Below are 26,644 nucleotides of genomic sequence, written 5' to 3' on the forward strand. Positions count from 1 at the left end.
GATGCAGCCTCCCGGGACGGCCCCGTAACCCACCCCACACAAGGAGAACTCCCCCCGTGGGTGCTGGAAGGAGCCCCGGGGTGAACGAAACCCCTCCACAGCTTTGAAAGGATGATCTGCGGAGCACATCTCCTGCCTGAACGGACATTGCCCTCTCTTAGCAGCAACAGCAGGTTTGTAACACGAAAGATTTTACCTTCTTCGGCTTCCAGATCCACCAGTGAAGATACCAACACGCCCATCTCCTGACATTTTTTGCTGTGGGCCTTTGACTTCATGTGTTTAGTCAGATTCCCTGAAAAGAAGCAGAAAACATATTTTGGTCAATATGGCTCTCTTTTTTCTTTTTTTTTTTTTTTTTCCATTTTGCAAGCTCAGCAGTAACAAGTTAACAACTTGGCTCTGAACCAGACCAAGGAGGCCTCTGACTCTCCCCAAACCACTATCCATTGCAAATACCCCATGACACAAGGCTAAGTCCTCCCTCTCGTCCCTTTGCCGCTACCCGGGGGTGGGAGAGGAGGTGCTGGCAGGGTTGTGCGACCTTTCAGGTGTTGTGCAACCTGAAAAAACAGTTGGGGTCCACATGGGGGTTTGTGGGGGGAAGAAAAGTCCTGGATTGCTTTCAGCTGTGATGGTGCAGCAAAGAAAAATGGTAGGAAAGTAGGGAAGAGAAACACATCTCAACCTAGCATCACCTCCCACCTCATCCCAGCACGCAGCATCACTTGCCTGGAGGTGAGGAGCTCCTTAGCGCCACTGGGCAGACTGGTACTGCCAAAATGAGTGCTGGAGATGCCAGAAATGGGGAAAAACCCTACAATCACCCTCTCCCCCCGCCAGCAGGATGGCTCAGGTGCTCCGAGTGCCAGGCAAAAGTTCTCAGCTCCCAGGAGCAGGAGTCCTGGATACCCTCTGAAGCCCTGCGCACCATCATCTGGCAGCATGGAGAAAACCTGCTGAGCACTAACGAGGCTTCCTCGTTAGGGCCGGGATAGAAAGAGCAGCCCCTGCAAGGGGGAGTCCAGGATGTGGGGGCAGTGGTTACTGCTCTGAGACAGTGTGATGGGATAACTGGTGGGCATGCTGGCCTCACAGGGCACCTCATTCTAACTCCCCAATTACAGGCAGGCTAATTAGACAGTTATTAACCCTACTTATATCCAAGGCAAACGCTGAACAAAGGGGAACCTCTGTTGAGGGGGAAAAGGTAGGTAGGTGGAATGGAGAGAAAAATCAAGAGTAGGAGAAATAAAGAAAAAAATGTCCAATTTTTCCTTTTCCTCTCCCACACCTCTTTATCAACTGAGGTGATGATTAGAAGAAACCTGGGCCCTTGCTGAAGCTCCACCAAGGGCTGTTTAATTTCCCAGCACAGCCCAGGAGGTGGTTGAGCGCTCCATATTCACTGCAGCAACACAATGTGCCATCACCCTTCCCGTTAGCTAACACTTGAGGGTAGTGCGGGATGCGAGGCTTGTTTTTCTCACAGAAATAAAAAAAAAATAGTAAAAAAATAAAAATATTGAGAAAAAAAGAATTCTCACACTTTATTATAACCTTCAGCTGAGGACTGAGGTCCCTCAGCTGGTATCCTGCAATCCACAGAGTCCCCTGGTCCCTGAGCTGGGTGGGAGTATAGAGGGCCTCTATCAACCTCTCCTCCCGCTGCTCTGCAGAGTATAAATAAATAAGCAACTATTCATTGGAGCAGAGAATTACCCGCGACGCCCTCACATCTCAGAAGAGTGCCATAACCATCTAGCTACCAAGTTAGTTTCTCTTTAGCCCATGAATTATTTATTTAGCCCATTTTATACAAAATGGAATAGCTCCAACAGGAAAGACCAAGAGAGACAAAGGCTGACTATATATCCTTGTGTATCTGGCATCCATCGAGGATGTGGAGTCAAAGGATATTTAATAATTTAAATGCAGCAAAACAGCCTCAATAAGAGAGATTTATTATTTTTAAACTTCATGTCTAAATACCCTTAGCCCCTTGGTTAGGACACTCAGGTACGAGGATGAGGCCAGCTTGGCTCAGGTCCTTGCTCCCAATCAGACCTCTCTTTCTCCACTTTGGACCCAGAGTTTCGTTGTGGACACTCAGTCAGAAAAGAGCACGCTCTCATGGACACCTCTGGTTCCAGTGAATCACCATTGTTTTAAAGTGAAAAACTGTTTCACTGAAAATTATCCAATGAGTCCAAATTGTGGCCTCATGGAACTGGAATTTAATTTTGGACCTAACTAGCAGAAAGACAAACTGACTCAGCCCGTTGAAATCAAACCCTGCTGCTGCCTGTCCATCACGGCACATCACATCTTGGCTGGCAAAAACGACCCATCTTTGCTCAGTTACCACAGCAAAATCCCAAACTGGCTTCCCTCCAGGGATAATAAACACAGAAAATGAGCCCAAGCCAGTGCCCGGTGGGAGCAGGGGGCTGTTGGTTAGACCACGGTCTGTGGCACCTCGGGAATTCGGCTGTGATCCCCACGGTGGGAGGAGTGGGGAGGGGAGGCCCACCAGGCATTTTGGTGCTACCACATCCCCTAAAAAAGCTCATAAATTCACTGAGGGAGGGCATAACATTATTCATGAATTCACTAAACCGGGAGGCCATAACGTGAATGACTTGGGGCCGGGGGGGGCTGTTGAATGCCGTGTTTTGGGCAAGACTACAGCCACGCCATACTCGAGGGAAGGACTCAGCGGCCCCTTTGGCCACTCCAGATGTCCAGAGGCTGGCTGTACGCACACGTCCTCCCCGTAGCTCCGCTGCTGTTGGCAGCGAACACACACTGTCCCTTTTGCCGCTGCGAGATGTGGGCGGACACGGGGACCCCATCTGCGGCCTGCAGCTCTCCGCCCGTCACTTCGTCGCACCTCTGCTTTGGCTCAGCTCCACCCTGTGCAACGCTTCGGGTCGACGAGCTCTGCCAGAAGCCACAGTGTCGCTTCCCTTTTTATTTTCTTTCACCGGAGGCAACTGCCCTTGTGCAAGGCAACGCCGCGGCTTCTCCTCGTCCTTCCCCACCCAGGCTGCCTGCACAGGCCCCGGCGATGCTGAAATCCCCTGTGCCAATGAGTTCGTGTCAAACACCGAAGGACCGATTCATGGCGAGCGTTGCTTTCTTTCCCTTTCTGCTTTCCTCATTTGGTTGGAGGAGGCAATGCCCACACGCGCTGATGAACAAGACGAGCCGGCAAAGCTCTCGGTGCTAATTACCCCTGGTGCACGGTCTATGCATGCACAGCACCCCGCACGCACACCGGGGAGAAATTCCAACAAAACAGGGATGCTGCTGTCCTTTTAGGGAAGAGAGACTCAGCGGGCCGGATTCTCGTCTGACCTAAGTTTGCATCATTTTAGGGAAGTTAAAGGCTCGAGGCTTATTTACACCAGCTGAGAAGCTGAGTTATCATCTTGGGAGCAATTTGGAGGACAATGATATTTATCTTATCAGGGTTCTTCTTACAGTTTGTGTTTTTAGCCCCCTTAATTAATGCTGGCAGGATTACATGCTAAAGTCCTTCGGCAAATTTCCAGTGAAGTCAACACCACTTTGCCTAAGTAAAAGCTGGATATGCGTCCCACAAGGAAGGACTCACAGCTACTTGTTGCCTGACAGAGTCCTGGCTCCCAACTTACAAAAAAAAACCCAACCCACATAGCATTGCTTCCTTGGAAACAGTGAAAAAAAAAAACACAAAACAACCAACATATTGGAAGGAGCAAGAGAGAAACTAGCAGGGGGGGAAGCTGGATTTAAATAGCAGACCGGTGGTACTGAATCCTAAGCGGGTAAGTGTCCTCACTCAGGATTGCTTACCAAAAAGTTCCCAGATTTGAAATAAACTGGCTGTATCTAAAATTCAGGAATCGGTGGAAATTGTGACTCCACCCCAACTGTTGCTGTACTGGAGGAGCACAGGCAGTATCAGCACAGCTCTCATTACACCTCCTTATAACGATGTATTACCGTCTGCTTAAGCTCGTCTGACACTGTGATGTCTTATTCTGGACTTAAAGCAGCTTAAATATTTGTGTTGTTTCGAGAAAGCTAAAACTCCTGTGTTCCAAAAGCACTTAAAGCAGCTTAGTAGGGACTAGGAGCGATTTCCCATTGAAATTAAAAGAAGGATATTACATTTTCAGAATATCCATTATCATATTTTAAAGGTGGCAGAGTTAAAACAAAAAGTAGGGAACAGAAACATTAAGATCCCCAGAAAAATCATCCTGTCCATACTGGGCATACACCATGCTTTCTATTTCTCCTATTAAATGTGAACGATTTAACAACAAAAAAAAATACCCCAACAAATGACCAACCTCGGTGTCCGAGGCTGTATTGTGATATACACATTCACAGCTTTCCAGGACTTAAGTATTTTTATATTCCTCTTTTAAAATAATATACACGGAGAGCAGACTAGAAGAGTCGCCCTTTGCTGTGAGATGCACTCACACACGGAGAACCAGCAACAGGCCAGAACTCTTCGTCCCAGATAAACCCTTGAAACAGGTTTTATGTGTGACTTAAATAATCCACAGGCTCTGATTTAGGTCTCTGCATGGATGTAATATCCCCAGGTGAGACTCTATGAGAAGGAAAGTTTTAATTTATGTAACTGATGGGGCAAAAGATTTAAATTTTTTAAAAATTTCTTACTATCTCTTATACTTATTGACTTCAAGATTAAAGAAGAAAATTTGAACATCGAGCCTGCCTGTATCAATAGAGGCTATAAAACACTAGCCACCTTCTGGATCAAGCCTATCAGCCTGCGTTAGCCAAAACCCAATCTTCCAGAAAGGTACCCAGCCTGGATTGGCAGATTTCAAAATATAGAGAATTAGCATATCTCCCATTGAAGCTTGTGCTGGGACTTAATAGCTGCACTGTTTAAAGAAAAATAACAGCTAATATTTCACTTGAATTTGCCAGTCTTTGACTTCCACCCCTCATTCCCTTTTTTTTTTCCTTTTTTTTTTTTTTTCTTTTTTACCTTTCCCTGGTAAGTTAAAGAGCCCTTTTGCTCACAGTGGTTCGCCTCCTGACTGGACCCCTGGGCCATTTTCTGTTCCCAGCAACACGCCTCACGCCACACTGCATAAGGGAGCGGGCAGCAAATTCCTGAGGATAACTCTGTCCTCATCCCAGCGGAGGTTTGGGACACCCCGAGGAGCAGGGGGACCACAGCCTCCTCCCAGCAGTGGCTCCAGAGGGATGCTCGGACCCTTTTCCTCTTCCCAGCTGCTGAGGAAGGGCCTCAGCACGCAGAGGGAGTGGGGACATTTTGCAAATCTATATATCAATCTGCTCTGCTATAACAGCAGTTAATTCTTTCGGAGCTTTCCGCCAGTTGGACCCGCTCTGTAGTTTCCAGAGGAGGCTTAGCAGAGCGCTGAGTCTGCTAGAGCAGTAATAGTAATAAACTGTGCAGCCATAACCTTGCCTTTAAGGGCTGAGGGGGTAATGCATTTAATATATTAACATGTTCAATAACCTCAGTGCCTGTCATGTGCTGATTTAAGGAACTGCAAGCTAATTTATTAAAGGAAGACTATGGCTGAGGACATGAAGAAGTCTGGTGTCTGGAAACTGTGAGCGGACTAGACTATCAAATGGATATCTTCAGCCAACGGGCACTGCTGTCCTTTACACGAGCACCTTTTAAATTAATATGACGCTCCTCGTCCCTTCTGACCTCTAAGCAGAGGCAGCGGCACGGACACAGTGAGCTGCTCCACACAGTTTATCCAGAAATCTTAAGAAACCTTAAGCAACCAGGACGTGAGAGTCTGATGTGAGCCTGAGTGAGAGCAGAAAATAGCTGTGGTAAAGGATAATGTCTGCACAGGAGGGAAATTAGCGTGCCAACGCTGACCCACATCCCCACGTCACCCAAGAGAAGAAGTGAGGAAAGGGGCTGCGCGTCCCTCGAGGGTCTGGAGATGAGTGACAAGGGAAGGGCTGGCGGTTCCTGTCCCCTCTGGGAAGGTGGTCAAGGGAAAAGCTCTCCCTGACCTTCCTGAAAGGGAAAATTGTTAGATTGCAGCTTTTTCCTAATTTCCTTCCTGGTGAGAAAACAATGAAGAAGCTGCTTAACTTCTTTTAAACAACCTCTTGGAGGCCACGGTAACAAACCTCTTAGGAGAGCGCTGCTACAGTGGAGGTAGAGACACCTCATTAAAGAGGCACGTTTATATCTGGTCCAGAAACGTAAAATCAAATAAATCTTTACAAACCAAATTTCCAAGGCTGCTGTTTCCATCAGCTAAGTGAGCACACAAAAATCTCATTGCTTTAAAATAATAAAAAAAACCCAAAACATTTCCCTGCAGTTCTGTAATCCAAGGGAACAGCTTCGTTTACAGCGACAGAAATGCACAAAAAGCAGACAAACAGCATAGTTAGTGAAAAGGGGAAAATATTTAAAGCTCTTTCTTTTGCAAAATTTTTCACAGTTCTTGGAACACAGATATGGATTTTCAGGGGCGGGGGGGAGGTACATTTTAACCAGATAAAGATCCTCATTAAAAATAATAATAAAAAACCGTTTAACTGCTTCCAGCCCTACTTGAGAGTTTAGAGCATTAGATCATGCTGGAGAGATCTACCACGGCCAAAATGAAGACAGCTCCACAGATATCCCCTTTGAGTTTACGCTGAAGGCTAAAATTAACTTTGGAAATCTGATTTCTAAAAGAGCTCCAACTCAGCTTATATTTTTTCACAAGTGCAGCCCCGTAGCGAGAGTTCCAGCTTCTCCATTCTGCACTTAATTGTGGTTGCAAAACTGCACACCAGGAAGGAGGATCCTAATGAATCAGGGCACAAACAAACTTATTCTAGACGTCTGCAAAATAAGCTGTGAAACCTCCAGTTCTGCAAACCTCCCGGACCTCTGGTTCGCACCCCATCACCAACAGCAATGATTCAGTTACAGGGCTTTAAGTGATGATTTTATCAGCACCCAAAGCTGATCTTTTTCTCACTCTCCAGAAACTCTTCCAAAGGTCCTCGTGTCTCCCTCAGCAAAGCAAAAGGCTTTTCCCCAAGTGCTGAGCTTTTCCCCAAGTGCTGCAGTCCTGTGGAGTATCAGCTTGCTCCCAGGACACAGCCGGGGCTCTGACTGTCGCCCCCTTCCAGCAAAGAGCCATTTTCATGCAATGCCAAGTTACCGTCATGCAACTATTTGACCTGAAATCAGTGCTCCGGGGAAGTTCTGCCCTCTCATGCATCCATAGGCAAATGGATAGTTTTGCATTCAAATCCCAACACTGGGGTTTTTTGGTTTTTTTTTTTGTTTGTTTGGTTGGTTGGTTGGTTTTTTGAAGTTTTTTTGATGGAAGCATTTGCACGCAGCCTTCCTTTCCTGCAAAGCTGGAGAAGGGCAGTCCCTTGGAGGCAAGCGGCTGTTTGCGGTGTGCCATTGGCACAGCCAGTGCTGACAGTTTGTGCGTTTGGAGGGAGCAGAGATGAAGAGCGAAGCAGTTGGAGAGGTGGCGAAAAGGATGGTTTGATCGCAGCATCTTGAAGAAAAACCTAACAGAAGCATGGTGGAAAGCAACGTGAAGTGACGGAAGAGGCTGAATGGATTCACCTCTCAAAGGAAAACCTCAGAACAAAGTAACAAAAGCAAGAGGGAAAGAGAAAGAGAATGAACCAGAAATAGCTCCGGGCTGGGAGGGAGAGAAAGAGCTGTCGCTCGGATCTGCTGCATGTGTCTGACAAGAATTTGGCCCCAAATTCGGTATCACTTCCCTATGCGCCCATACGCCTGGTGATTACCAACACTTCATTACCCAGAAATCACCCGCCAGCTTTACCATCAAAGCCATCAGCTCTAGGCACTGCCCACCCTGAATCACCCGGTGTCTGGGTCACTTGTCTCGCCCAGACGTGCCCTCCATCACCACGTCTGGGTAAGCGCATGTGCCGCGGTCCACGCAGCACCCACTACCTCCTCCCCACAACCACATGGTGCCGCTTCCCTGGGCAGCACTCGTTTTTTGGGGGCTGACGCTCTTCTAGAGTAATTAACTGTGTTGCCTTCTGAGATTCGCAATGATGGAGCTACAGACAACAGACATTTTATATTTATGCCAAACTATAATCAAGAGAGAGAGAAACCTTATGAAGTTACACAAGGGCAAGTGTAGGGTACTGCAACTGGGGAGGAATAACCCCACGGACCAGTACAGGTTGGGGGCTGACCTGCTGGAGAGCAGCTCTGTGGAAAGGGACCTGGGAGTCCTGGGGGACAACAGGATGCCCATGAGCCAGCAGTGTGCCCTGGTGGCCAAGAAGGCCAATGGCATCGTGGGGGGCATCAAGCAGAGTGTGGCCAGCAGGGCGAGGGAGGTCATCCTCCCCCTCTGCTCTGCCCTGGGGAGGCCACATCTGGAGCACTGTGTCCAGTTCGGGGCTCCCCGGGTCAAGAAGGAGAGGGAACTGCTGGAGAGGGTCCAGCAAAGGGCTACAAAGATGATGAGGAGATGGGAGCATCATTCTTACGAGAAAAGGCTGAGGGACTTGGGGCTGTTCAGTCTGGAGAAGAGAAGACTGAGGGGGGATATATCAATACTTACCAATCCTTAAAGGGAGGGTGCCGGGGGGATGGGAACAGCCTTTTTTCAGTGATGCCCAGTGACAGGAGAAGAGGTAATGGGCACAAACGTGACCATAGGAAGTTCCATCTCAACCTGAGGAGGGACTTCTCTCCTGTGCGGGCGGCAGAGCACTGGCACAGCTGCCCAGAGAGGGGGGGGGAGTCTCCCACTCTGGAGCCATTCCAAACCTGCCTGGAGGTGTCCTGTGCCACTGCTGGAGGTGCCCCCGCTCTGGCGGGGGGTGGGACTTGGGGAGCTCCAGAGGTCCCTTCCGATCCCCACCATTCTGTGATTCTATGAAACTGAACTCGACATCTTTATTGCAAGACTTGCTGCAACCAAAGATGGAGGGGAGAACTGTCAAACCCACGGTGCCAGGCTTTTATTAGAAGATAAAGGGACCTGGGCACCTCTGGCACTTTTGAAAATTTTACCCACAATGTCTGGGAAGAGACTTTATTTTGCAGGTAGTTTTGCATGTTCCTGATAGAGTTCACTCACACACTGACTGAGGCAATGAAGAAGGTCACTTCACAAGAATATCAGGTGGTAGCGAGGATGTGGATCATTAATGACTAGATGCCCTGGAATGGAGGTCTTTAGCGAAAAAGGCTATTGATATGATATAGAAAATGTCGAAGCTACATGCAACTGCGAAGGATGAAAAAGTGCAGCGCAAACAGATCTTGAGAGCACCAGCATAAAAAGCCACCCAAAGACTGTCTCCAGGTGCTCGGTCAGGGATGTTTGCCTGTACCCAGGAGCTCCTGCTCTCATTCCGGGGTGGTTTTGTTTATAAATCCCTGCCAGTGAAGCTCTATTTCAGGATCGCTCCCTTGAAGAAGCACAAATAGGATGGCGTGGATGCTCTGCTGCAGCCTGGCACGCGCAGCCAGCGCTCTCCACTGCAACACAGCTCAACACAGGGCTGGTCTTCTTCTGAAAACTTCAGCCAATTTAAGACTCCTTCATCCCCCTCCCTCCGAGTCCTGGGGTTTTCCAGACCCTGGGAAGGCTTTCTCTTCCCCTTCGCCAGCGCCCCCAGGAAGGCTCGTAAGTCAATACACTAAGCAGAGGAGCTAGGAGCTGACTGTCTCTTACCTTTGGTTTTAAAAGCAAAGTTACAGTACTTGCAGACATATGGCCTGACGTCTGTGTGCGTGCGAATGTGTTTCTTCAGCATGCTGGGTTTCTTGCAGCGAATTCCACACTCCTCACATACATACTTCCCTCTTCCACGGCCTCGCACATACACATACTCTTCGTTTGATTTGTACCTATGAGCAACAGGTGTCGTGATAAAAAAAAAAAAAAAAAAAAAAAAAAAGAAGATTCCCACCTCAAAAGTAGTCACAACTTTCCTGGATTAATTCAGCATGTTATTGACACCACCGGTCTCATTTACCATTTGCTAGCTCTGGGTAATTGAGCTAAATTCAAAATATCTTCAAAAGCTTTTGCCCAGATGCCTATGTCCTCTTCAGGAATACGTTCTAATGCCCTACACCTGCTTCTTTGTACAAAGAGCCCAAAGTCTGAGATCAAGTCACAGGGTCACCCAGATGTCCTGATCCGCAAACACAAACTGAGGCACTCGTAATAGTCTGAACGAGACATTTCACAGTCCAGCCTGGCTACCCGAATCACCTCTCTCTCAGCCTATCTTGTGTTTTAAAATATGCAGAGTCTCACTGCACTGTGCAAAGTACTGAGAAAATACATCCTAGCTCAACCTCTTGTGATACAACCTTTCTCACCCATTGGGACAATGGTAAAAACCACCTGAGAAGACTGTGATGCCCCACTGCAAGTTGTGGTCCCTGCACAGACTCCTGCTAGAATGAGACACCCAGAATGGACACAAAGAGAAGAAAACATCCATTTTTTTAAATACATTCTGCTAACACTAAACATAAACACTGCAGACTCCAGGCTTTTTTATCTTTGGCACAATATCATGACTTAGGTTTAACCACGAGAATGAGATTGGTCATCCTTCCTTCACATTGTATATTCATTTATTTTCTGTCCACGCATTATTGCATAGGGAAGGCTACATGATGTGGTTTTGAAAAATATTTGTGAGAGTGAGACAAATCATTTAGCCTCCTGCCGTTCAGCAAATGGAGTCTGTAATTTCCTGTACTTGCAGCACAAGAAGAATAAGGTAACATGAAATTGGTCCCCTCAGATTTTTAAGAGGCCAAATTTTTGAACCATGGTACTTCCTGCAACTCACTTTTTTTCTATCCAGTATGAATTATGTCTGGTCCTCAGAAACCTCCAAACATCCACCTTTGAAAATCACACCTTCTAAAGCACCTTAATAGGGGAGCCAAAGACACGAACCACCATCAGCCATCTTTTAGTGTCTTCCTGAAAAAGCCTATTCCAAACCAGAATGGTGAGAAAAAACAGCCCTAACAAAAAATTAATGTATTTATAATGAAAAAAAAAAAAAAAAAGACTGTTTAAAACTGAGTAAAAAATACACAAAGATCATGAATCCAGCCCTGAACTGACAGGATGATTATGGCGTGGTCCGCACAGAATGCATCCAAGATAATACATCCCAGTTACCCACAAGTGTGGATTTAAAAGCAGGTAAGTCACACTGCACCAACCCCTTGGTCTCCCACCCAGGCAGAACGCACGTGGCCTTGGCTCCACTTTGTTGCATTCACTTGAGAAGTGTAGAGGTAACTTCAGTTCCACGTGGGTGTTTGGGGGACCTACTACAGGTGAAATTCATAATAATCTTCCTGGATGCCACCTGGTAGACGTGAGCTCTGGACTAAACCCTTCCTCTCCTGCCACGTCCTGGTCTCTCTGCCTCAAGGTCCAGTCTGTAAGAGGCCCTGTCTGGGCTGAGCCACCGCTGTGCTCCATAGGAGAGATGCGCGCAGGTGCCTAAAAGATGATGAGTTGCTCATGCATTGAGGTGATGAGGTCACAGATCTCCTATGCAGGTTCAGACAGACTAGAGAAGAGGGAGGAAAAATGGGTATCTAGATAGCCCCAATCTAGCCTGGAATACCAGTGGCAGCACCAGCAAAACCAGGTCTTGGTGTCCAACAGCTGCATGTGAGGGAACAGCTTCTATTTCTGTCCTTCAGCATCAACAGAAGTTCTCCAGACCATAACCAGCATCATCTGGTAGCCCAGGTAGTCTATTCTATCTCCTGGAACTGACGCCACAGCAATGCCATCTAACCTGCGCTTTCCAGTGCCCTCTCCCCACCCCACCCCAAAAAAAAAAACCCAACCAAAATCTCAATACCAAAAACCCTTCATCACAAAGTTCTTGTTATTTGGCCAGAGGGGACTGAGCTGGTGTCTGAAGAGCGCACATTGACTGTCAATCTCCACCCCAGTATGTCCAGTCACCTCCATTTAACCGTACGGATACCAGGGTACACATAATTAATTGTCAGAGATGGCCAATGTCCCTTTTTTCACTCAGTCACTGACATAGAGCTAAAGCAGCAAAAGGAATCTGATTTCTCTTCTTCTGTTCAAATTCATATTTGAGGATTCCTTCTCGCCCTCCTTTCTTTGTCATTATGCTGGTAATCACCTTGCCATTTAAAAAATGAAATTGCTCCTTTATCAGCCTTGTACTTGCACTACCCTTAATTACACTCTCCCATGGAAATCTCTAAGCCAGTTCTTTGTGTCCAACAGTCCCTTCGTCAGCCTCATTAAAGCTATCGGGGCTGGCTTTTCCTGGATAAAAGGGAACACGTGATTTAATCTGAAATTAGACGGTGCAGTTTATCTGACACTCTGAGACTGAGCCATCCTTCGACGCAGATATTCTTCTACAGCTCCCTGAGACCATGTGTAAAACACACGGGGAGAGGGAAGAAACAGAAAAAGAAAGGTAACCTAAGGAAATACCAAACCGAAGAAGAAGCAGAAAGCAAGGGAGGTGATACTGCCGTAACACAGAGAAGGCTGCTGTACATGCCATCTGTCGACATTCGGGGCTATAATATGTTTATGGAGATAATTACTTCAATATGACGCTGGTTTCTCCGTGGATCTAATACGCTCATATGATTTGCATCAGAAAGACAAATTAATGACAGCTCACTTCACGTGAAGTTTTACCCTGGACAAAGGATCTTCCTGCTCCGTAACGTTTGCTGTAACCAGATCCCACTAATATCCACAGTTGGAGGTTGTGTCAGCAAATCTGGGCTTCTCTTCCAGAGCACCGTGGAATTCATAATCCTCTGGTTAGCAACATACACCTCCTACAGTGCCACAGCTCCCATCGAATACCAAGACGATTTGAAACCCAGGAGGCTGACTGGCCATTACGAGCTCAGAGACTAATTTAAGAAATAGTTCTTTCAAAGATAAAAATTCAGTTACTTGATGCACGTTTTGAAAGGTTATTTGCTGTGTTCTGCTAGCAAATGCACATCTGTTGATTTTTGTGCAACCCCTACAAACAACGTCTCAGAGTGAGAGGAACCGGCACAGCCCTGGCAGCATCGCTGCTGCTGTGGGCACTACCAGATTCAGAGACTTGGTGGCCATCACTGTCAGGAGTCACAAAAAAAACCCAAAATGGGAAAACATGGACCTGGAGAAAGCTTTGCCTCAGCTCTTTCCCTTAACCTTAGTTGAAACCTAAAACCGTGAAGGACTTACTCCTTCGCAGGCTTTAGGCAGCTTAGTTCTTAATATTTGCTGTTACAAATACCTGACTATCATTTTTAGCCACATACACTTCTTTTTTTTCTCTCAGTGCTGTGAGACACATCCAAAATCTTCATGTGGCTGAGAACCACATGACAAAACCTTGGAGAGCGGAGGGGGAAGGAAGTTTGGTGGTTCCCGGGCAGGAAGGGAGAGCAGGTTTCTGGGGGACTCGGTGCTTCACTATGAGACACAGTTGGGCTGAATCACCCCTTCTCTCTTGCTTTCTACAGCCGCCAGGGACTTACCTTGGCCTGCAAAGGCTTTGCCGATGTGACCTTGGTGGTCACAGCCTCAGCACAGCAGCTGCACTCATATTATTTGCAAGTCACACTGCTTTCGTGAACTTCCAGAATTTGGAAGCTCAATAATGTATTGTGCTAAAGAACATCCCTGGTTAATTTTGCAGTGACTGAACAAGCACTTCCTTGAATGGTTTTGACATTTGTTCAACTCACTTGTTTGCTTTTTGGATTTCTGGTACGGAGTAGCAGGAATCGGATATCGGATCCGTTTCCTGAGCTGCTGCATTTAGTTCACAGTCTGGTGGACGGGGGAGCCCCAGTTGTTGCCTTTGGTGGAAGTCTTCTGGTTTTATTGATGGCACCTTTTATCTGCCGTCAGGCTGCTCGCTCATCTGGCTTGGCTAAATCCTTTCAGAAGTTCCTGACAGTCTGTCCTGGCATTAACTAATCTAACTTATATTTTATGCCACCTGCAAAATTTGACAGATCGCTGATAAATGTGTAATGTCACTAATTACTAGTTGGTTTATTGCCTTTCTCACAGCTCCCTACTAGATGATTCAAGCACTTCTGCCACGACGACACCCGCAATCCGCACTCTGAAACTGCACGTGCAGCAGAAGCCCTTAGCCTTGCCCATGGCGCACCCGAGGGAAGCCCAGGCCGGGAGACCCTACGAGACCGGAGCCTGCGTTAAGGATCACCACACGTGGAGGTGTGTCCTTAAGGCCAGACAGTTGCTATGAAATCTCCCTGAACTCAGGCCAAGCTACAGCAGAACAAACAGAAGGATTTCTTTACAAAATCCAGACCAGACAATGTCATTTCCAGGTTTCCAAAAGCATCATAAAACCTTCTAGTATCCCAATTTACCAGACAGGGCCATCTCACCAAGACAAACAACGAACTTCCGAAGAATGATACAGCAAGAGCAAGAGCTGGGTACGGATATGGGAGGACCTGGCACAGAAAGCCCCTCTTCCCCGTCTGAAGTAATGGATCTTCTGGAAACAGCACTTGCCAATCTCCAGTGAAACTGCAGAAGACAGGAGTCTGAGCTGAATGGGACACTGCCAGCCAGACACAAAGAAGCTGGTATGAAGGTGTTACTATGAACATCATCTTGCCCTTGAATTACGTCTCAGCAGCTCAAATACGACATAACACTGGAAGGATTACGCTATCAAAGATGACCACCTCACAGGCCGCAAACCTACGGCTCCTTCTGCTCGGTAAAACATCGGGGCAGGGACTATCTTCTGCCACAGGTACAACACAGTGCCTGAAGCAATGGGACCCTCATTTTGAGTGGACGCTAATTCGGATGACAAATAAATAGCCGGCTTGGAGTCGTGGGGAATCCCGCAGAGGCTGAGGGGTATTACATCTTCCCTTCATCAGCAACGCACACTGCTGTCATGGGAAGAGCGGCTGCGCAGCCACTGCTGCCATCCCCACGTGAGGCAACGTCTCCAGGGCACGGGGCTCTTTGCCCAAGCAGAGGAGCTGGGTGGATGTGCCCTACCAGGAGCCCTCCCCCTTACAGCTGATCATGGATGGCAGATTAAAATGCTACGGAGGCAGCTCCCTCTCAGGACTGCTGCTGTGCTCAGCTTCCTCACACATTCCGGGTCCATGGCTGTTTGCGGTTGCAGGATGGAAGGACAGAGAGACACCACAACAAACTTGCTGACCACAGACACACGCTGTGTGATCAGAAAACCTGCAGCTTTGATTATGTCTCTTCCGCACAAGAAGTGACCAGAAACACATGGAAAACCAGTACATCTCTTCTCTGAGTTTCTGTGGCCATTCCAAGTTTGTTCGTATACATGGAAGAAAGAAGTAAAGTCTAAACAACTCTGAGAAAAGGCGACATCTGAGGGCTTCTATAATTTGTGGTTTTAAAATAAAGCAAGATGTGGGTAAATGTGATTCACTTATGCAGAGCAAGGATTGTCAAGAGACAGTATGGACTGGCAGGTAAAGCAACGGGTGAGGAAGAATCATAGAAGAATCATTTAGGTTGGAGAAGACCTTTAAGATCATCAAGCCCAAGCGTTAACCCAGCACTGCCAAGTTACCATGAAGCCATGTCCCTCAGCACCACGTCTGCCCATCTTTTAAATACCTCCAGGGATACTCCACCATGTCCCTGGGCAGCCTGTTCCAATGCCCGACAACCCTTTTGGTGAAGAAATTTTTCCTAATATCCAATCTCATGAGGAGACAGGAGCAAAATGAGACACCTTCAGATGCAGAATGGGGTAGTTGGCCTAGCTAAGAGTCATTGTCATCTCCAGCTACTGCAAGTCCTAAAAAGGAAATGCAGCTGGTACTCAGCTATGAATTTCCCCTATTTTGGGATGGACTTCCTTTCCATCCCAGCAGACATGGACTAAATTCACACTGTTAGTGGACAGTAACACTAATGAAGGCAAACTTACAGACTTACCTATGCTATCATCCACATTAACTAAATAAATGTCATTAAAAGTGCTGCTCAGATTTTCAGGGCCAGGTCTCAGGTGTGATTCAGACCTGTGCAGAGGAAGTACCCAGCAGATCAAGCAAACCAAAGCCAGGATTTACTGCTTTCCCTTCATGGACCACTTTCAGTTGGGACTAACAACTGCAGAAGTGTCTCCTAGACTCTGAAAGTCACCAGGGTGAGAATATGAGCCCACCTCTGTGGAAAAAGGCATGGTGTAAATAAACACGGTTGTGGGCTTCTCCCGTCCTTCCTCCCCAGCCCTGTCACACTGAGAGAGGAGGCCAGTGGGGCTTGGGGCACCTGCTGAACAGTGAAGGACTTCTCAGGAGGGCAGGAGCAGGGACATGTTCCTCAATTTTCACAAGCACTTTGGCCAATGCCTCAGCAGTGTGACAGCCCACCGGCACTGGCACCAAAGAGCAGGTCTTGCCATGCTTTCCCATTGAAATGGGACATTACATCTCTGCATAAAGTGGGGAGGATACTGTTCTGTCACGGGTAGCTGTGTGTTAGAACTCGCCTGTATTTTTTTTTTTTTTTTTTTACATAGAGATGACAGTGAGGATCATCTCTAAACCCAAGCCCTTTGTGAAGATGCCATGCCAAGGCCAGAAGAGGAACTTTTGTTCCAAGCCCAGAGCTTCTTTCCAGGCCCTAGGCTCTGTAAAACTTCTCCTGACCAAACAATGGATATATGAAAGAAATACATAGGTCAGCAACTCATTTTTGTAGATTTAATTTCACTACATAAAGTGGGAACCTCTTCACAAACACACTTTTGTGATGTTTGTGTTACCAGTTCTGGACTTGCTGACATGGAAGGACTTTTTACTGGGGCATGTAGCAATAGAACAAGGGGGAATGGCTTCAAACTGGAAGAGGGCAGGTTCAGATTAAACATTAGGAAGAAGCTTTTCACTGTGAGGGTGGTGAAGTACTGGGACAGGTTGCCCAGAGAGGTTGTTGAGGCCTCATCCCTGGAGGTGTTCAAGGCCAGGCTGGACGTGGCCTTGGGCAACCTGGGCTGGGGAGAGGTGTCCCTGCCTATGGCAGGGGGGTGGGAACTGGATGATCTTCAAGGTCCTTTCCAACCTAAACCATTCTATGATTCTATGAATTCTTATGTGTGTCCCACCCACGTACAGAGCAGCACACCAACTACTGGTCACTTATTGGGAAATATCTTCATGAAATAGTTGGAAAGCATTGAAGAAGAACGCATTGTTAGCAGACAGAAACCCCATTTGTCTATGTCAGGACAGGTACCAATCAAGGACACCCTGTTGCTATTTTTAAAATCTACCAGAATTGACTAATCTTGCTTAGAGAACTGAACAGGTAAAGTTACATGAGCACCGAATATTGTCATTTCTGTATCAAGTAATATCAAAAGCAGATCACGTTTTTTAAAGAAACCCTTTAAAGCATTTTGCACAGGAAGGTCTTTAGCCTCACCAAAGCCCAGCACCTCAAAGGGGAAGATGTCTTCCCCCAGCATAGGGAAGACATGGACCTGTTGGAGCAGGTCCAGAGGAGGGCCATGAAGATGTTGCAAGGGCTGGAGCACCTCTCCTATGAGGACAGGCTGGGAGAGTTGGGGGTGTTCAGTCTGGAGAAGAGAAGGCTCTGGGGAGACCTTAGAGCCCCTTCCAGAACCTAAAGGGGCTCCAGGAGAGCTGGGGAAGGACTTTTTACAAAGGCATGTAGTGATAGGACAAGGGGGAATGGCTTCAAACTGGAAAAAGGGAGACAGATTAGATATTAGGAAGAAATGTTTCCCTGTGAGGGTGGTGAGCCCCTGGTGCAGGTTGCCCCCAGAAGCTGTGGCTGCCCCATCCCTGGAGGTGTTCAAGGCCAGGTTGGACGGGGCTTGGAGCAACCTGGGCTGGTGGGAGGTGTCCCTGCCCAGGGCAGGGGGGTTGGAACTGGTTGATCTCCAAGGTCCCTTCCAACCTAAACCATTCTATGATTCTATGATTCTATGATTCTATGATTCTATGATTCTATGATTCTATGATTCTATGATTCTATGATTCTATGATTCTATGATCATCCAGTCTGTTTAGGTAAAAAGAGATGATGATCAAAGAACCATCCGGTTTCTTGCGTGTAAACCCCTCTCTGCTGTGTGCCATGAGGTTAGCTGTTGGCTGGAGGACAGACACACCATTCATACAGCCACCAGCCCACGTAACGCACAGGACAGCACGTCTGCTTGCATGGAAACCGGTGCTCTTTGGCAGTGCTGGCGTCCCACAGAGCAAAATGTCCCCTTGGCTTGCCAGCAATGCTGCTCACCATGACTGCAAAACGTGCATCAGTTCTGCATGGAACTCTAAAGGCAGCTTCAGGAATAAATGCATCCCGCTCATTTCCTCCCTGCGGGAATCTGAGCATAGATAGGAGGAGGAATTTTATGGCACTGCAAAAAAAAGAAAAAAAAAAAAGATCACACAGGACAGCTCAGGCCTAAGTTACCCTTTCTGCTTTTTATAATATCCCTGGTGGGTCCTCACAGCTCAGATTTTACCTAAGGCAATTTTCCACATTTCTTTGAATGGGAAACAATGAAGTGGGTGTATCCCCGCAGTGTGCTCCTTGTGATCACAGCTCTGTCAGCACGACCTTGGTGGCACTGGGGCTGCGTGGGACACGCCAGCTGCTTCAGAAGTGATGCTAGCACCATGGGTGGTCAAGGCACGGTCCAAAAGCAGATCAGTGATTCTCCAGCCTGCCTACAAAAATGAACGCTGGCAGAGCCCATATATCATGGAAAAAAGCCACAGGAGTTGCTTCCTATAGCACTGCCCTGTGACAGGGCAGCCAGACCACCAGGATGTTGGGAGATCGGTGTGAAAACATCAAGTCAAAGGAAACCTCTCTTGATGTGATCACATCTGGGACACTGCGTCCAGGTTTTTGTGTTTCAGAATGCAAGTGGTGCCAGCAAACCAGGAAAAATGGGAGGGAAACAACATGTCTGGTGAAGGGGATGGATGCAAAGATGAATTTGGGAGGAAAGCATACAAAAAAGGGAACGATTCAGACATCATACTGAACCATAGACAGCAAAAGGTCTAGGGACAGGCTAATGGTCTGGAAGGATGTACGTGATGGTCAGGATGGAGCGACATTTGTTATTGACAGTTATCCTAAGAACTACAGAGTGAAACCAAGAAGCAGAAAAGTTAAGCTAAATATGAAAAATGTCTTCAAGTAGGTTTACCCCGCACAAAAACATGGCGTGGACTGAAGCAGCGTAACACCTCCAGCATGTTCAGCCTCTACAGCACCTTTGACTGGACACAGCTTCTTGCTGTAAATTCAGTGGAAGGGCTGGCAAAAATGTTGACACCTCTGTAACACACACAGAGCGGTCTCCAGAGGTAGACAAACAGTCAGAGTGAAACCAATACAGAAAATATGCATAAACAACCCAAATCCACACAGGAAGCTTTTACTAGTGTAAAAACACACGCCAGAGAATGACTTTTAATGGCATTTCTCCATCAGCAAAAGCAAATCCTTTTGCCAGTAGAGCCTATTTTGATTGAAGAAGTGTTGTGGGCTACAGGGACAAGAGGATCTGCGACTGCATGAGCTGCTCTGCCCCAGGAGGACTGCTCCCGTCTGATTGCTGGTCCCCAAGCTGGCCCTTGAGCAGTGGGGGATGTCCAAGACAGACCATGGGACTTCCTTCAATTAAACTAATCCAACACAGAACAAGCACAATACCAGCAAATGCTGTGTATGGATGTAAAACTGCAAAACCAGTGCAGTTTTATATTACTTCTCCAAATGTTATGCTTGAGTGAAAGCTTGATTCAATTTTGGGTTGTGGCATCAGACCTCTTCCAGTCTATTAAAAGTAAAATTACAGTTATACTCATTATGGCTCTATCTGCTGTTATACAACTTCATCCTCTCTATGCTTTAATCACTTAATTGTCATTGCAAACCGCTATAAAAACACATCTATTTCAGACAAAAAAAAAAAATCAATGTAAATATTACTACTCTGCTTCATGCAAGCTGAAAAGCCGGGTTTGATTACTCAAATGCAATTAGAGATGAAACCAGACTGAAAAAAATGAAAGTACATTCGCGACAAGGTGAAAGTATTTCAGTGGAACGTGAGCGCATCGTCCCTGCCAGGTGGTCAGCTTTAGCCACCTCAGCATGAAGAAATGTGGAATTACATCGATTGTGTGCACAGGCTAATTAGTCCCTGCTGGGCGTCCCTTCCATTCAATCCGATTGCAAGAGCAGAGAGGTAATGCAAAAACTTCCACAGCCTCTCACGTCTTGTTTAATGATTGGGCCGTGTGTCCCCATCCTCAGAAGATGCCACGCAGAAGTCAGTCATTGCCGAGCACGAGCCACCTGAACGGCTCGTCCCACCACCACGGTGGCGTAATCAGGAAAGAAAACAGAAAGTAATTAGCTGCTGCAGTGTTTTGCAGTGACAGGGACATGATGGCAGCGACACAAATCACGTCTGCCTTCCACCTCTACGTGCCCATTTCTGAAGATTTCCCTATATGTTATTAGAATAAATTAATGCTGCATGACTGCTAATGCAAGGCTGGGCTTTTTTTTTTTCCCCAGCGCCAGTCAGACAGGTTAAGTCACGATACAAAAACCCACACGGGAAAGCACGCGCACTGTTCCCAGGGCACTGCTCCAACGCCACCTTTCCCTTTTGAAGATCAAATACAAATAGAATAAAATACCAGATTTAAAAAAAAAAAAAAAAAAAGAAAACACAACCGCCACAAACTCATACAGCTGATTCATGAAATATTCATAGAGAAAGTCTAACGTGGAAATCCCCATAGATGACCTGTCTCAATCCCATTTCTTCCTCCTCCGCCCCCATCAGAATTGATTAAACAATTTCCGGAGAATCTGAAATTTAATGACTCTATCTGACTCTAAGTGACTCTTGTCTGACACAGATACTTCTTGTTCTTGAAACAGCTCTTTCTGCAACTATTTTTCCAAGTGCTATGAATGATTCTGGATGCCATCGCTATTTTAATTACAGGCTGCCTTCTTGTCCTTCTGTTGCTTGTCGTGTCGACGAGGAAGGGCTGTGTTTGACGGCCTCACTGCAGTGCGTTATTGCTCAGCACTAACCGCGCTCCCTGCAGGACCTGTATTTTTGGAGGCATGTATGGGTCTGTCCCACTTGTTGGTCCTAAACAGATCATCAAATTCTTGAAGAAACTGTTTTGGATTGAGGTCAGTTATGACTCAAGAATTACTTCAAACAGTACTCGGGATGTTGAATGGAAATATCCAACGTAAGAAGTAAGCGCCTACATCAATACGTTCCTCCCACTCCTCATGTTCCGCGGTTGTTAGCTCCAGGATCTTTCCCCCCCCCCCCCCCCCCCCGTCTCTGTTTTGAAGCTGCTACCAACATACTCTAGAGCTTATTCTAACCCAGTTACAAACATTCGAAGAAATTATCATTATGAAGGTTTGGCTTCCGAGATGCCTAAACACAAACGCATTTTGTTGGTGAGTCTCTGTGTGTCCGTATAAAAGACCACCAGTTTTGACAAAAACACGCTTTTAGGGTACACGCAACGCCTCGTTCGGGTTGGATACCACCACATTATATTCACCTCCACGTTTATTTCAAGCAGCTTCTTTCCTACACCATTTGTTGAAAGGTTGATGCTATTAATTAACATTTTTTACATTTGCTGACATTTTTTATTCGAGAAGCAGAATCTTCAGAGGCCCAGCAGAAATCCAGTCCTTTTCAGTCAAGTCCGTTTCTTACAGTAATCTTGATTTGAGCCGGTTATTACTTACACGGGTAAATACTATCAATACTTCCGACTCTAATTAGCCATATATTAACTGCTGCAATGCACACACTACAGAATTAAGTAGATCTCTGATGTAAGAGTCAGTGGAATCTCTCGATAGCCATATTCTGGCAAAAAAATCTGCTTTCTGGAGTGACAGTTTCCTGTGACTCAAAGTTTGTTCCATTTGTGGATGAATTTCCTCTGGCTTTCAAAGCCCTCCTGGTCCGACTGGGATACACAGGGGATGCTCAACACCTCTGGGCTGGTCCAGAAGATTTAATTTTTGAGGAATTCTTCCTAAAGCCGCCTGTCTCCCGGACACAGTTGTCTCCTCCTCGAGCTCTCTGGGTGGTGCCTCTCCATTCTGAGGGGTTCAGGGTGCTCTGCTTCCTCCGTTTTGGACCCGGGTTTAGTTTTTGCCAGATGCCATGTCATTAAGATGCAGCACAGGGGTGTGCTGTTATCAGACTGGCCCCTGTTACCTAACACGAGTCAAGGTGGAAAAAGCTTAATATTCCTGCCATGGGACAAGGTGAGTAACCATTGACTCCAGTGACTATGTTACAGAAATGCATTTTTTCTTCCGTCACCACATCTGACACAAGCCTTCTTGTTCTCCAGCCTATTAGAAATGAATAAATATCCCATTTACAACTTATACCTCAAAAGAACACAATGGTGGGTCTTGGGGACAGGGACGGGTACAGAAAAAAATCACCGCTGCCCCCGTATGCTCTCCATTGCTACATCGATTAGTTTTAAATTATTAAAAAGTGGAATTTCATCATTTCACTTGAGAAACAAACTCAACTGACACTTAACAGAAGGCTGGGCTGGAAATTTTTTCTAGTATTCTGTCCAAAACTATATTTACATTCTTTCATCCAATTATTGCTTAATCTTCTGCAAGTAATTCCTCTGCATTTAGAGATCACTGACCCACAAACGGAGCTGTCCCATCCACAGCCACTGGAATTACTGGTAGGCCGGCAGGAAAAAAAAGAGCCATCTACTGGCTTTTATAATAAATCTGTAGCGTAGCAGCCAATTTTGTAAGGTCTTTAACATATTTTATGCTTAGCCTGAATGCTAATTGCTTTTGTGGTGAGACTTATGTGGCTGACACCTAATGAGGTTGGTTGTTTCATTGTTAAAAAAGAAAAAAAAAGAAAAGAAAAAAAGCAAAAGCCATGTTGCACATTTTTAGACTAAAACACTGTTGCGTTAAAAAAAGCCAAATTTCTGCACATAACGAAAAACGGTAATTAAGACGAACACCGCACAAGGGAAATTTAACTGCATTGTTCTGCTGCTGCTCTGGAGCGAGGCACTCCGAGCCCGGCTCCCCCGTGTCCCACTCCTCCTCCGGTTATTTACTCCTCTGCAGTGGGAGCGCAAAAGGGGGGGCACAGCGCCGCCGCATCTGAATGGGGCATCGGGACATCACTTTACACTTCACTAAGCGGGACAAGAAGAAACCCAGACCGGGATCCACAATGTCCACTGTTAATTCACGGTTCCTAAGGTTTTTTCACGTATCAGAAATAACCTGCTCACCAGCATTCCTGGAGAGCTATGAGCTGCAGCGTGAACAGCCCCAACGCATGGCAAAGAAGATCTCAGTAATAACAAGGAGCTAAAAGAATTGAACAGACCAAACTTATGCGTCAATAGCTTTTCAGCCCTGAGTTCGAACCTTTCACCAAAACGATGCCAGAGATGATTTTACCCGGATCAGTACGGCGAACACAGCCTGAACCAGCATTTCCACAGGGCTGCCATGGAGTGGCCAGGGCTGTTTGCCCATTCTACTGGAGCTTTGCGCAAGTAAGTCCATCAGCCCTACCCCAAATCGGACCGATTTAATCACTCTGGACTTTAGGCACTTCTGTACTGGGTTTCATTTCACGGCTTAGACACGTCTGGGAAATGTTAACTGCTGCTATCAAGTCTGCACACCTTGCCTCAGGAGTAAAGTGTTATGTCTCCATGTCTTATGCACTATTTCTAATTACAGTATATATTGCCAATTAAAAAAATCTGTATCAATAAATCAGAAATAAAATAAAATATATTTGCACTTAAAGTTGCAAATTCCATTAATTAGAAATGAGGAAATACTACCTGTAAGTTTGTCCACTTAACCATAAGTCCTACAGCTCTGACCACAACTTAGATGATGATCCTTTAGATTTTGTTTTTAATGTTGACAACCTTTGGAAGAGATGTCATATGACATTTCCAAATTTTTATTATTTTTTAACATCAATAAATGCATTTTATTATGAACATTTCTAATCACCCAAATGGGCAATGAAGAGCATTTTGGCATTCATTAGAGTGGATGAGATGTGAACTGCAGTCAGAGCTACAGAACCTGGTATTTTAATAGCATTAGCAACTTGAAGACTCTTCCACCGGCCAAGTGCCCCTGTTCACAGCTAGCATCCTCAGTGCTGATGGAAATGGATGTCCTGTCTTATAGGATCCTTGTGTTTCCTTACTGTTTGGCGAGGCCACCTACTTAAATCCCCTGAGTGCTCCAAGTGAGAGAAAGGCATTTTCAGACATTCTTATTTGAGTAAAACTTAAAGTATTTCACAAGAGGAAGAAAAGGTATTTTCTGGTGCAGCTGACTCACTCAAGCAAATTTCAGAAGCTCCCTGCAAGCAGTGGAGATGCTACTTCTTTCTCTCAGAGAAGGCTGCAATGTAATACAGGGATCACTGGTTACTTTCAGCTTCCCTTTAGTATCAGCCAACTTTAGTAACGCTAATCATGTTATTGTGAAGATATGCACAGACGGAATAAGAAGGACTGATCCTTCTATACAAATGAGCCACAAAAATGACTCAGACCAAACCCGTTCACTGGTGGATGTCTGCTTTGTCACATCTCTTTTCCTCTTGTCTCATGGGGCTTCAGCCCATTTTCCTTACACGTAAGCTTACTTCTGAAAGACTTTATGAAAGACTTCGGCAAGGATGCTTTTACAGCGACCTCCTACATCTTCATTCCCACTGCTCCTGACTGTTAAGCCTTTGGGAGCATCACAGGAGGAATCCATATGAACAACAGGAATGGTGAAAGAAAAAAAGCTTCCTCTCAAGTTCCTCTGCCTCCACCATTACACACTGGAGAAGTTCTCCTTGGGGAACACAGTCTTCCTCTCTAGTTTGTATGAAGAGGCTACAGTGCTCAGCTCTCAATGTAGGTGTACGGGGGCTTGGGAGGGGGGTGCTGTTCAGGAACTGTTTTTATCCCCGTCCTTTTGTTACTTAGCAATAGAAACCCAAACACTTCTTCTCCAAGTGTAGAAGGCTTCCAGCAGCCCCAGCAAGAGCCCTGCAGGGAGTATTGAATTTCATTCACTACTTCACCAGCGACATGAATACCCATCCATAAACTGTTGGCACAATAAAAACTGAATGTCTAAGACTGCCTGCCATTAACAATAACCCAAAGCCCATCCAAGTGGCGGCCCGGTTACGCGTTGAAATAACAGGAAGTGCCTTGATTTCAAAGAATCTTGGAACCTGATATCCTGCACATGATGGAATAACTTCTTCAAGACAAATGCTTAATTTCCAAATGTCTTCACAAGACAGCCCAGACAACCCTACTGCCAATCCCATGCGAAGCTTCACCAAAGCCAGGGGGCTGGTTGGAAGCAGCAGGCTGTGTTTGCAGGAGAAATGGTCCCCTTTGGAGTCTCAAGCCCTTCAGAAAGACCACAGCGAGATGGCACTGTAGATGGGACTGGCGTCATCGGCCGAACCCTTCAAGGTTTCTTGCAGCGTGAACTTCCCTGGGCTAACCTGAGGCTGACCTCAAAATGTCGGAGCCCCTCTCCTTGCTAGAAGGGTCCTGGGGTTTCCTGCCAGCTGACTCTTCTGAGTTACGCACCTTGGCTCTGCCGACCGCCGGCTGCTGGAAGGCGGAGGGGAATAGACCGGTTCCACCGAGTCTGACACTTCCCTAAGTGAGGTCCAACTCCCCAGTGAAAGTTCTTAATAAGTCATAACAATAAATAATAATAATAGACTAGATTTATTTCTATAGCATGGAAGCCAAAAAGCCTCTGGCTATATTGAAATGTAGGAAACAAAAGCAAGTCCAGCTGCCTGGTCCCTTTTTCCCCCAAAGGTAACAAAAGCACAGCAAAGACAATCCGAGACCCACTAGTAACAAAAATACTGAGTAAGTATCACTTTCTGGTCTGTTCTTGCCCTTATTACCACTGGGTATTGACGGTTGGTGAATTTGTGATCTCCAGCTATAAATACCACTGACAAATTACCCAAAGCCACTTAGGTTATTATGACATTTCGACATCCCGGAGGACCTAATGGATTTGGCTTAGATTATCACCTACATGCAGACCATCACGTCAACCCTCATTCTGCTCTACAGGACCTAGGGGTTGTAATTATTAATGAAATTCTGTACGTTATTCTGGTAGATAGAGAAATGCTTCAAGGAAACGAGAGCCTCAGACTCCTCCCAGGCTTTTACCCATTCTTCAAACTGGATCTGAGACAAACCAATTTGTAAGAACTGATTCAATCATTTCTCATTTCCTGTGCTTCCTGTCTCGGGTCAAGGCCAAGCAAGGAAAGGAGAACTAATCCCAAGGAGGCCTGAGATACCATCAGTCCAACTGGACAGCAGAAACGCCAGGAACTGCATAAGAAACTTTTGTCCTACCAAATTTCAGACCGATTCTAGACAGGTAAGAGA

At 46.3% G+C, this 26,644-nt stretch overlaps 1 protein-coding gene across 1 annotated transcript in view; it reads right to left on the minus strand.

Annotated features, from left to right (window-relative positions):
- Positions 1-26,644, minus strand: part of HIVEP3 (HIVEP zinc finger 3) — a gene marked incomplete at its 5' end in the record, with an annotated part of 68,859 nt that overhangs the window by 14,630 nt on the left and 27,585 nt on the right. The window contains 2 exons of the mRNA XM_082494332.1: positions 197-295; positions 9,732-9,907. Coding sequence (XP_082350458.1) covers positions 197-295; positions 9,732-9,907 — 275 coding nt within the window. The remainder of the gene's footprint in view (positions 1-196; positions 296-9,731; positions 9,908-26,644) is intronic.

This window comes from Vanellus vanellus, assembly GCF_965231255.1.
Source record: "Vanellus vanellus genome assembly, chromosome: 22".
Classification (NCBI taxonomy): Eukaryota; Metazoa; Chordata; class Aves; order Charadriiformes; family Charadriidae; genus Vanellus; species Vanellus vanellus.